This window comes from Pelobates fuscus, chromosome 13 (assembly GCF_036172605.1).
Source record: "Pelobates fuscus isolate aPelFus1 chromosome 13, aPelFus1.pri, whole genome shotgun sequence".
Classification (NCBI taxonomy): domain Eukaryota; kingdom Metazoa; phylum Chordata; class Amphibia; order Anura; family Pelobatidae; genus Pelobates; species Pelobates fuscus.
Window position 1 is genome coordinate 84,514,964 of NC_086329.1, and position 12,065 is coordinate 84,527,028.

The following is a 12,065-nucleotide window of genomic DNA, read 5'->3' on the forward strand; positions in this document are numbered from 1 at the left end:
AACTGCTATGTTTGCATCTGAAGGGTTAAAACCTGAGGGACCTGGCACCCAGACCACCTCATTGAGCTGAAGTGTTCTGGGTGACTATAGTGTCCCTTCAAAGAAAGTTAATGCATAATACTCGCCTCCTGTCTTTAAAGGGAAACTCCAGTGACAGGAAAACGATCCGTTTTCCTGGCACTGGAGGGTCCCTCTCCCTCCCACCCACCAATCCCCAGGTACTGAAGGGGTGAAAACCCCTTCAGACACTTACCTGAGGCAGCGGCGATGTCCCTCGCCGCTGTCTCCTCCTCCGCACCACTCCTCCTACTGGCTCCGTCGGCCGGCGGGCGAGACTGATCCCGCCCACCGGCTGAGGAGACCTAATGCGCAGGATATCAGTCAGTATAGAGGGGGAACAGGATATCAGTGTGTATGGAGGGGGGCAGGATATCAGCGTGTATGGAGGGGGACAGGATATCAGCGTGTATAGGGGGGCAGGATATCAGCGTGTATAGGGGGGCAGGATATCAGCGTGTATAGGGGGGCAGGATATCAGCGTGTATAGGGGGGCAGGATATCAGCGTGTATAGGGGGGCAGGATATCAGCGTGTATAGGGGGGCAGGATATCAGCGTGTATAGGGGGGCAGGATATCAGTCAGTATAGAGGGAGAACAGGATATCAGTGTGTATGGAGGGGGGCAGGATATCAGTGTGTATAGAGGGGGGGCAGGATATCAGTGTGTATAGAGGGGTGGCAGGATATCAGTGTGTATAGAGGGGTGGCAGGATATCAGTGTGTAAAGAGGGGTGGCAGGATATCAGTGTGTAAAGAGGGGTGGCAGGATATCAGTGTGTAAAGAGGGGTGGCAGGATATCAGTGTGTAAAGAGGGGTGGCAGGATATCAGTGTGTAAAGAGGGGTGGCAGGATATCAGTGTGTAAAGAGGGATGGCAGGATATCAGTGTGTATAGAGGGGGGGCAGGATATCAGTGTGTATAGAGGGGGGGCAGGATATCAGTGTGTATAGAGGGGGGGCAGGATATCAGTGTGTAAAGAGGGGGTAGGATATCAGTGTGTAAAGAGGGGGGTAGGATATCAGTGTGTATAGGGGGGCAGGATATCAGTGTGTATAGGGGGGACAGGATATCAGTGTATAGAGGGGGGCAGGATATTAGTCAGTATAGAGGGGGGGCAGGATATCAGTGTGTATAGAGGGGGGCAGGATATCAGTCAGTATAGAGGGGGGCAGGATATCAGTCAGTATAGAGGGGGGGCAGGATATCAGTGTGTATAGGGGGCAGGATATCAGTCAGTATAGAGGGGGGCAGGATATCAGTGTATAGAGGGGGGCAGGATATCACTGTGTAGAGGGGGGCAGGATATCAGACAGTATAGAGGGGGGGGCAGGATATCAGTGTGTGTAGAGGGGGGGCAGGATATCAGTGTGTATAGAGGGGGGGCAGGATATCAGTCAGTATAGGGGGGGCAGGATATCAGTGTGTATGGGGGGGCAGGATATCAGTCAGTATAGAGGGGGGCAGGATATCAGTGTGTATAGAGGGGGGCAGGATATCAGTGTGTATAGGGGGGCAGGATATCAGTGTGTATAGAGGGGGGCAGGATATCAGTGTGTATAGAGGGGGGCAGGATATCAGTGTGTATAGAGGGGGGGCAGGATATCAGTGTGTATAGAGGGGGGCAGGATATCAGTGTGTATAGAGGGGGGCAGGATATCAGTCAGTATAGAGGGGGGCAGGATATCAGTGTGTATAGAGGGGGGCAAGATATCAGTCAGTATAGAGGGGGGCAGGATATCAGTGTGTATAGAGGGGGGCAGGATATCAGTCAGTATAGAGGGGGGCAGGATATCAGTGTGCATGGGGGGGGCAGGATATCAGTGTGTATGGGGGGGGGCAGGATATCAGTCAGTATAGAGGGGGGGCAGGATATCAGTCAGTATAGAGGGGGCAGGATATCAGTGTGTATAGAGGGGGGCAAGATATCAGTCAGTATAGAGGGGGGCAGGATATCAGTGTGTATAGAGGGGGGCAGGATATCAGTCAGTATAGAGGGGGTCAGGATATCAGTGTGTATAGAGGGGGGCAGGATATCAGTCAGTATAGAGGGGGGCAGGATATCAGTCAGTATAAAGGGGGCAGGATATCAGTCAGTATAGAGGGGGGCATGATATCAGTCAGTATAGAGGGGGGCAGGATATCAGTCAGTATAGAGGGGGGCAGGATATCAGTGTGTATAGAGGGGGGCAGGATATCAGTCAGTATAGAGGGGGGCAGGATATCAGTCAGTATGGGGGGGGCAGGATATCAGTCAGTATAGGGGGGGGGGCAGGATATCAGTGTGTATGGGGGGGCAGGATATCAGTGTATATAGACGGGGGCAGGATATCAGTCAGTATAGGGGGGGCAGGATATCAGTGTGTATGGGGGGGGCAGGATATCAGTGTGTATGTGGGGGGGGCAGGATATCAGTGTGTATGGGGGGGCAGGATATCAGTGTGTATGGGGGGGCAGGATATCAGTGTGTATGGGGGGGCAGGATATCAGTGTGTATGGGGGGGGGGCAGGATATCAGTCAGTATAGAGGGGGGCATGATATCAGTCAGTATAGGGGGGGCAGGATATCAGTGTGTATGGGGGGGGCAGGATATCAGTGTGTATGGGGGGGGGCAGGATATCAGTGTGTATGGGGGGGGCAGGATATCAGTGTGTATGGGGGGGGGCAGGATATCAGTCAGTATAGAGGGGGGCAGGATATCAGTGTGTATAGGGGGGGGGCAGGATATCAGTGTGTATGGGCAGGGACAGTTCCCGCCCTTTGCTGTGTGCGGAGACAGTTGCCATGGAGACGAGCGGGTGATGTCTGCGCATGCGCGGGCGCCATGTTAGGTTCTGGTCGGTATGCCTAGTTAGGGCTTTTCATGTGATATCTGCCTGGTTTTCCGTTTTCACACAGACTGCGGTCACCGCTGCTCGCGCTGTAACGGTCTGCCGGGGGGATTCCCGTCCCTGTATGAAATGCCCGCTGCTGGAATCCGCAGCCCCGCCCACCCGTGACGTAACATGGGAGTTAGCCCATCAGGAAGTTGCATACGGGTCACGTGTCCCCAGAGACTTTACCAGCTGTGCATCCCGGATAAGGCTGCTTTGTGTCCGAACCGTGAACTGCGGGAGGATTCCAGGTACGGGAGCTGGGTGGGCGCAGAGGGCAGGGTACATGGGGTGCCGAGGGAGGGGGTTACCAAGGGGCAGCAAGGGCTGAGCGCGGAGTAAGGGAAGTTGGTATCAGTGTACCGAGTGCTGGAGCAGGTAACTAAGGTCAGGGTGTATGGAGTGCTGGGGTCACTAAGGTCAGGGTGTGTGGAGTGCTGGGGTTACTAAGGTCAGGGTGTGTGGAGTGCTGGAGTCACTAAGGTCAGGGTGTGTGGAGTGCTGGGGTCACTAAGGTCAGGGTGTGTGGAGTGCTGGAGTCACTAAGGTCAGGGTGTGTGGAGTGCTGGAGTCACTAAGGTCAGGGTGTGTGGAGTGCTGGAGTCACTAAGGTCAGGGTGTGTGGAGTGCTGGAGTCACTAAGGTCAGGGTGTGTGGAGTGCTGGAGTCACTAAGGTCAGGGTGTGTGGAGTGCTGGGGTTACTAAGGTCAGGGTGTGTGGAGTGCTGGAGTCACTAAGGTCAGGGTGTGTGGAGTGCTGGAGTCACTAAGGTCAGGGTGTGTGGAGCGCTGGGGTCACTAAGGTCAGGGTGTGTGGAGCGCTGGGGTCACTAAGGTCAGGGTGTGTGGAGCGCTGGGGTCACTAAGGTCAGGGTGTGTGGAGCGCTGGGGTCACTGAGGTCAGGGTGCGTGGAGCGCTGGGGTCACTGAGGTCAGGGTGCGTGGAGCGCTGGGGTCACTGAGGTCAGGGTGCGTGGAGCGCTGGGGTCACTGAGGTCAGGGTGCGTGGAGCGCTGGGGTCACTGAGGTCAGGGTGCGTGGAGCGCTGGGGTCACTGAGGTCAGGGTGCGTGGAGCGCTGGGGTCACTGAGGTCAGGGTGCGTGGAGCGCTGGGGTCACTGAGGTCAGGGTGCGTGGAGCGCTGGGGTCACTGAGGTCAGGGTGCGTGGAGCGCTGGGGTCACTGAGGTCAGGGTGCGTGGAGCGCTGGGGTCACTGAGGTCAGGGTGCGTGGAGCGCTGGGGTCACTGAGGTCAGGGTGCGTGGAGCGCTGGGGTCACTGAGGTCAGGGTGCGTGGAGCGCTGGGGTCACTGAGGTCAGGGTGCGTGGAGCGCTGGGGTCACTGAGGTCAGGGTGCGTGGAGCGCTGGGGTCACTGAGGTCAGGATGCGTGGAGCGCTGGGGTCACTGAGGTCAGGGTGCGTGGAGCGCTGGGGTCACTGAGGTCAGGGTGCGTGGAGCGCTGGGGTCACTGAGGTCAGGGTGCGTGGAGCGCTGGGGTCACTGAGGTCAGGGTGCGTGGAGCGCTGGGGTCACTGAGGTCAGGGTGCGTGGAGCGCTGGGGTCACTGAGGTCAGGGTGCGTGGAGCGCTGGGGTCACTGAGGTCAGGGTGCGTGGAGCGCTGGGGTCACTGAGGTCAGGGTGCGTGGAGCGCTGGGGTCACTGAGGTCAGGGTGCGTGGAGCGCTGGGGTCACTGAGGTCAGGGTGCGTGGAGCGCTGGGGTCACTGAGGTCAGGGTGCGTGGAGCGCTGAGGTCAGGGTGCGTGGAGCGCTGGGGTCACTGAGGTCAGGGTGCGTGGAGCGCTGGGGTCACTGAGGTCAGGGTGCGTGGAGCGCTGGGGTCGCTGAGGTCAGGGTGCGTGGAGCGCTGAGGTCAGGGTGCGTGGAGCGCTGAGGTCAGGGTGCGTGGAGCGCTGAGGTCAGGGTGCGTGGAGCGCTGAGGTCAGGGTGCGTGGAGCGCTGAGGTCAGGGTGCGTGGAGCGCTGAGGTCAGGGTGCGTGGAGCGCTGAGGTCAGGGTGCGTGGAGCGCTGAGGTCAGGGTGCGTGGAGCGCTGAGGTCAGGGTGCGTGGAGCGCTGAGGTCAGGGTGCGTGGAGCGCTGAGGTCAGGGTGCGTGGAGCGCTGAGGTCAGGGTGCGTGGAGCGCTGAGGTCAGGGTGCGTGGAGCGCTGAGGTCAGGGTGCGTGGAGCGCTGAGGTCAGGGTGCGTGGAGCGCTGGGGTCACTGAGGTCAGGGTGCGTGGAGCGCTGGGGTCAGTGAGGTCAGGGTGCGTGGAGCGCTGGGGTCAGTGAGGTCAGGGTGCGTGCAGCGCTGGGGTCAGTGAGGTCTGGGTGCGTGGAGCGCTGGGGTCAGTGAGGTCTGGGTGCGTGGAGCGCTGGGGTCAGTGAGGTCAGGGTGTGTGGAGTGCTGGGGTCACTAAGGTCAGGGTGTATGGAGTGCTGGGGTCACTAAGGTCAGGGTGTGTGGAGTGCTGGGGTCACTAAGGTCAGGGTGTGTGGAGTGCTGGGGTCACTAAGGTCAGGGTGTGTGGAGTGCTGGGGTCACTAAGGTCAGGGTGTGTGGAGTGCTGGAGTCACTAAGGTCAGGGTGTGTGGAGTGCTGGAGTCACTAAGGTCAGGGTGTGTGGAGTGCTGGAGTCACTAAGGTCAGGGTGTGTGGAGTGCTGGAGTCACTAAGGTCAGGGTGTGTGGAGTGCTGGAGTCACTAAGGTCAGGGTGTGTGGAGTGCTGGAGTCACTAAGGTCAGGGTGTGTGGAGTGCTGGAGTCACTAAGGTCAGGGTGTGTGGAGTGCTGGAGTCACTAAGGTCAGGGTGTGTGGAGTGCTGGAGTCACTAAGGTCAGGGTGTGTGGAGTGCTGGAGTCACTAAGGTCAGGGTGTGTGGAGCGCTGGGGTCACTAAGGTCAGGGTGTGTGGAGCGCTGGGGTCACTAAGGTCAGGGTGTGTGGAGCGCTGGGGTCACTAAGGTCAGGGTGTGTGGAGCGCTGGGGTCACTGAGGTCAGGGTGCGTGGAGCGCTGGGGTCACTGAGGTCAGGGTGCGTGGAGCGCTGGGGTCACTGAGGTCAGGGTGCGTGGAGCGCTGGGGTCACTGAGGTCAGGGTGCGTGGAGCGCTGGGGTCACTGAGGTCAGGGTGCGTGGAGCGCTGGGGTCACTGAGGTCAGGGTGCGTGGAGCGCTGGGGTCACTGAGGTCAGGGTGCGTGGAGCGCTGGGGTCACTGAGGTCAGGGTGCGTGGAGCGCTGGGGTCACTGAGGTCAGGGTGCGTGGAGCGCTGGGGTCACTGAGGTCAGGGTGCGTGGAGCGCTGGGGTCACTGAGGTCAGGGTGCGTGGAGCGCTGGGGTCACTGAGGTCAGGGTGCGTGGAGCGCTGGGGTCACTGAGGTCAGGGTGCGTGGAGCGCTGGGGTCACTGAGGTCAGGGTGCGTGGAGCGCTGGGGTCACTGAGGTCAGGGTGCGTGGAGCGCTGGGGTCACTGAGGTCAGGGTGCGTGGAGCGCTGGGGTCACTGAGGTCAGGGTGCGTGGAGCGCTGGGGTCACTGAGGTCAGGGTGCGTGGAGCGCTGGGGTCACTGAGGTCAGGGTGCGTGGAGCGCTGGGGTCACTGAGGTCAGGGTGCGTGGAGCGCTGGGGTCACTGAGGTCAGGGTGCGTGGAGCGCTGGGGTCACTGAGGTCAGGGTGCGTGGAGCGCTGGGGTCACTGAGGTCAGGGTGCGTGGAGCGCTGGGGTCACTGAGGTCAGGGTGCGTGGAGCGCTGGGGTCACTGAGGTCAGGGTGCGTGGAGCGCTGGGGTCACTGAGGTCAGGGTGCGTGGAGCGCTGGGGTCACTGAGGTCAGGGTGCGTGGAGCGCTGAGGTCAGGGTGCGTGGAGCGCTGGGGTCACTGAGGTCAGGGTGCGTGGAGCGCTGGGGTCACTGAGGTCAGGGTGCGTGGAGCGCTGGGGTCAGTGAGGTCTGAATGCGTGGAGCGCTGGGGTCAGTGAGGTCTGAATGCGTGGAGCGCTGGGGTCAGTGAGGTCTGAATGCGTGGAGCGCTGGGGTCAGTGAGGTCTGAATGCGTGGAGCGCTGGGGTCAGTGAGGTCTGAATGCGTGGAGCGCTGGGGTCAGTGAGGTCTGAATGCGTGGAGCGCTGGGGTCAGTGAGGTCTGAATGCGTGGAGCGCTGGGGTCAGTGAGGTCTGAATGCGTGGAGCGCTGGGGTCAGTGAGGTCTGAATGCGTGGAGCGCTGGGGTCAGTGAGGTCTGAATGCGTGGAGCGCTGGGGTCAGTGAGGTCTGAATGCGTGGAGCGCTGGGGTCAGTGAGGTCTGAATGCGTGGAGCGCTGGGGTCAGTGAGGTCTGAATGCGTGGAGCGCTGGGGTCAGTGAGGTCTGAGTGCGTGGAGCGCTGGGGTCAGTGAGGTCTGAGTGCGTGGAGCGCTGGGGTCAGTGAGGTCTGAGTGCGTGGAGCGCTGGGGTCAGTGAGGTCTGAATGCGTGGAGCGCTGGGGTCAGTGAGGTCTGAATGCGTGGAGCGCTGGGGTCAGTGAGGTCTGAATGCGTGGAGCGCTGGGGTCAGTGAGGTCTGAATGCGTGGAGCGCTGGGGTCAGTGAGGTCTGAGTTACAGTTTTGAAGTAAATAGGTTTGTGGCACACTGGGTAAACATTGATCTATAGGTATGTGTACAGTAACTGCAGAGAGATTGTGGTGCTCTATGGCAAAGGGCAAATAGGATGGCATGGACTGGAGGCATAAAATGTAGTGATTGAGGATAGTGGTCAGTGCAGTGGGTTCTGGATTAATAGTGAGAGTGCAAATAGTATGGCTACTGGAAGCAGTAAGGAATAGAATTATGGGGTGTTCTGCAAGCTGGTGGCCTAAAGTAAAGTTGAGTTAATTTCTGACTGAATTTTCTTTCTTCCTAAGGAAGAGCAGCCACGGTTTGTGATATGGACTCTGGGGCCAGCAGAATGGTCCCGGCAATACCAGTGCCTCCCCGAGAGTACAAGCTGGTAATGCTGGGTGCCGGGGGTGTTGGAAAGAGTGGTAAGATACTTTATATTAATATTTGTGTAAAATTGTATTCATAATGTCTGAAGAAGTGGGACATTCTGATTGATCATGCATGCATTATCTACGTAAGACAAGGAAATGATATATTCACTGTGCAGTATTTCTGTAACACACTGCCATGTGTCTGCCATAAGAATAGAGCTTGGAATGCCATTAAATGACCAGGGGTGAATTTCTCCTTGCAAGAGCTAAATCTTAATTTTGTAATAGCTGGTGGTGAGTAGAACGTTGGAGCCTTGGTTACATGTATAGAACATTTCTATACACGTATGGTCAATTATTGCCAGTTAGTGTCTGTGTTGCAAGCCTCCAGTGGTGACAACAACAGTTGAAAATAGGGGTGTGTGTATATATATGTATATGTATATGTATGTATATATATATATAATTATCTATCGATGTTACTGTCACATGAAGCAGCTAACGTAATGGAGGTCCCCTTACTGCTATAACTTGTAGTCTTCTTGAAAAAATAAAGGAATCATTTAGGATGTACTAGTTCTTTAGTGTCACTGAATTGCAACTCCTCTGGTCAGTCACGGATATATTAATGTTCTTTTAGGATACATGAAGGGCAATATGGGGCATACATTTTTCCCACAACTGCACAGGCAAACTGTTCATTTAATCCCTCTTAATTTTGACATATCTGACTCTCTCTATTTTTGTCTGAGTAATTCGTATCTTTTAATGTGGATATTTTTAATTGTTTTTTTTTAGCCATGACTATGCAATTCATAAGCCATAGATTCCCTGAAGACCACGATCCTACTATAGGTGAGTAAAATGTTTTGTTAGGCATGGGTTAGTATTTGGACAATAAGTTGCTTCCTGCCATAAGAAGAGAGCTTGGAATGCCATTAAATGACCAGGCGTGAATTTCTCCTTGCCAGAGCTAAATCTTAATTTTCCCATAGCCGGTGGTGAGTAGAACGTTAGAGCCCTGGTTACATGCTGAGAACATTTCTATACACGTATGGTCAGTTAGTGTCTGTGTTGCAAGCCTCCAGTGGTGACAACAGTTGAAAATAAGAGCGGATATTCTGATATACAGGTACAGCAATGCTGGTCTCTGAGGCAAGCAATGCACTGCTCATTTTGGATCTAAATTTCTATCGTTGCTTCCTTTTAAATCCTGAATCTTGATGTCTTTCAGAGGATGCTTATAAGATACGTATACGGATTGACGACGAACCTGCCAACTTGGACATTCTGGACACAGCAGGCCAGGTATATGAGAATGGGTGGAAAGCAAAGGGTGCTGGAGTAAGGGCCAGAGAGCATGTAATAAACATTAATGTATCTTTGTTACTACTTCTGTGTCCTGCTGTGGTTTCCAACCTTCTCTAAATCTTACTCTCATCTACTCAAACATGTAATGTTTATACTCCTACTGCTTTCTTTTCCCCAACCAGAACTTCTTTATTTTTGCTTTGAAGGTTTTTTTTTTTTTTAAATGTATTTATTTATTTTTCAGGCTGAGTTCACAGCAATGCGTGATCAGTACATGAGAGCCGGAGAAGGCTTTATCATCTGCTATTCCATCACAGACCGCCGCAGCTTCCACGAGGCACGGGAATTCAAACAGCTGATCTATCGCGTGCGGCGCACTGATGACACGCCAGTTGTGCTGGTTGGGAACAAGTCAGATCTATCTTATTTGCGGCAGGTGAGGATATAATTCTGTTGTGTATCTGCGATGTTCTCTTAAAATCTGTGTTCCATTGTTATTTTATATTCTGACAGGTAATTGCATATGTGGATATAAACCCGCACTCTCCTTCGCACATGCTGACCTTTGTATGGAGTTATACATATAGACCTATAGCTGGGAGGTACACATTCCCTTTCACATGGGAATGTGTACATACACGCCCTTGCCTTTGTACATACACAGTATACGCATTTAGACTCTCTAAATATATCCCTACATAGCCGTTTTGGATACTTATTTAACTAGATGTGGGACTGGCGTACATCTAGTTGTGTGGTGCTAGTTTTGATTTTTGAATTCAAGGTTGGTTTAAAGTGTATATGATCTATTTAAAGCAGTAGCAAACAGACCGTTATTTTTTACTGGCTTTTCATCCTATTTACATATTTTCTTTTCATGTATAGCATAACTGGAAAAAACTATCCTTTTCCAGTGCTGGTTCTGTGTAGTTAGTGCTCTTATGTTTTGACCGCTTTGTCATTCCTCAGGTCTCCAAGGAAGAAGGCGGTTCTCTAGCACGTGAATTTAACTGCCCTTTCTTTGAAACGTCTGCTGCTTTCCGTTTTTACATTGATGATGTTTTCCATGCACTGGTCCGTGAGATTCGCAGAAAGGAAAGAGACATAGCGCTAGCAAACGAGCGTAAATCCAAACCACGTTCCTCCATCTGGAAACGCTTAAAGTCTCCCTTCAGAAAGAAAAAGGAATCCATAACTTGAAATTACTCCAGCCTTGCAGTGCTGACGGGGGCTTTGGTCCCTCTCCAGCTGGCTTTTCATCTCTGAAACCCCGTGCCTTGTAGAGTGACTGTGGTTATTGATGTTAATGTTTATGTAATGTGATATTTGCACTGGACTTACTTATCCCAATTTCTAATTAATCTGTATGTGCCTTAAATACACTCAGGTGTTGACTGGTAATGCCCCAGGGGCTTCTCGTTGCTTCACCAACACTGAGCTTTTACTAGTTCTCCATTCACTTACTCTAGTGTTCTCTCCAAGAAGGAATATTAAGGGAGGGAGTTATTAGATCATTCTTTATTCTTTATGGGCTGCTCCCATTATTACTGTTATGAGGTTTAAAATGCTAGTATTTACTCTTGTCTTTTTTATCTTTGTAATGAAAGATACATCTGTTCCAATAATTTCAAAATACCCCCATCCAGGGCTCAAAACCAGTTTACTAGAGGTTTCTTGTACCCCCTACTACACTTTAATGTACAGGCCTAAAAAGTATTCTCTCCTTTTAAGCCTAGATGACAGTTGCTAGTGGGTAAATTTAAATTTTGGATCTCTGTCACAACCATTTCCTTTCTAATATATAAATGGTTCCGTCAGAAGGCCTGACTAACCGTTTGTTGCATACAACAAGAACATAACGTTTTTTTTGTTTTGTTTGTTTTTTAGGAGTTAGACAAAAAAACACTTTCAAACAGGGTTCTTCTGTCTAGTAACACATTTTGCAGACTTTGCCAGAGCTATTCACAGTGAGTTTAAACCCTACAAAGTGCAGATTGTTAGGGTCATCTTTTAGTCCACTTCATACAGAGACCTTCTGTGAGGCTACTTGTGAGGGCGAATCAAAAATGGTAGCTATTTAATATACATAACTACTTATCTACAAGCAATCTAGCTGAAAGAGATATATTGGGGTTTTTATTCAAACACTGTCTAACTACAAATGCCTTCATTGTTCAATTAATTATTAAATGTTAAAACCTTTTAGTATTTTTATGTGGAATTTGCACACATGTTTTTACTTGATGTATATAAGAATACACTTTTTAATTGAAAAAAATGTGCAGTGTGAATTGTGTGTGTGTGTGTATATAATAGTTTTTATTAACCCTTTAAGGACCAATGGCTGAATTATTTTGTTATAGCTGTCTTATTAAGGACCCATGACTGATTAATTCAGTCATGTGCTGTTCTACCTGCAGGGACCTTTACCCTACTGGTAACTTGGAACCCCATGTATCATTTGGTGGCTGGTGCTCCCCTCTGTCAGCTGGAACCAGAATTAGTGGCCCAGTGCAGTGAGTGCTGCAGACAGGCATTTATTTAAAATCACCATTGTTACAATGCAGTGCGATCAGGGTTAAATCAATTGTTACCTGGGGCTCCCCTCTCATCTGAGGCCATTTTCCATTGCCCCAGACTGATTTGAGCAGTGAGAATGCTGTGGCATAGCAACCAGACTCCGACACAGTGATTCTCTGTGCAGCCGATGTTTGGGAGACCCTGGATAGTCTCCCTTCATGCCCTAAAACCATTTCACAGTGATGGGCTATTATCAGTTTAACAGGAACCTGTCATACTGAAAATAGCCAGTAGATGCCAGCAACATGCCACTCTTTGTTTTGGCTTAGAATTATC

General features: G+C 52.5%; 1 protein-coding gene across 1 annotated transcript; it reads left to right on the forward strand.

The window, feature by feature from the left end:
• The first annotated feature begins 2,862 nt into the window (after nucleotides 1–2,862).
• RIT1 (Ras like without CAAX 1) lies at nucleotides 2,863–11,438 on the forward strand. The gene is made up of 6 exons (XM_063439227.1): nucleotides 2,863–3,182; nucleotides 7,830–7,949; nucleotides 8,697–8,753; nucleotides 9,133–9,206; nucleotides 9,454–9,645; nucleotides 10,179–11,438. The coding sequence occupies exons 1-6, from the start codon at nucleotides 2,870–2,872 to the stop codon at nucleotides 10,407–10,409; spliced, it is 987 nt and encodes a 328-aa protein (XP_063295297.1). The 5' UTR covers nucleotides 2,863–2,869; the 3' UTR covers nucleotides 10,410–11,438.
• The last annotated feature ends 627 nt before the right edge of the window (nucleotides 11,439–12,065 follow it).

What these genes read in the sequence shown, in the direction of transcription:
- RIT1 (XM_063439227.1), top strand. Translation starts at nt 2,870, where the DNA reads ATGCGCGGGCGCCATGTTAGGTTCTGGTCGGTATGCCTAGTTAGGGCT. An exon ending in AGACCACGATCCTACTATAG is followed by an intron (nt 8,754 to 9,132) that starts GTGAGTAAAATG and finishes GATGTCTTTCAG; the next exon opens with AGGATGCTTATAAGATACGT. An exon ending in ATCTATCTTATTTGCGGCAG is followed by an intron (nt 9,646 to 10,178) that starts GTGAGGATATAA and finishes GTCATTCCTCAG; the next exon opens with GTCTCCAAGGAAGAAGGCGG.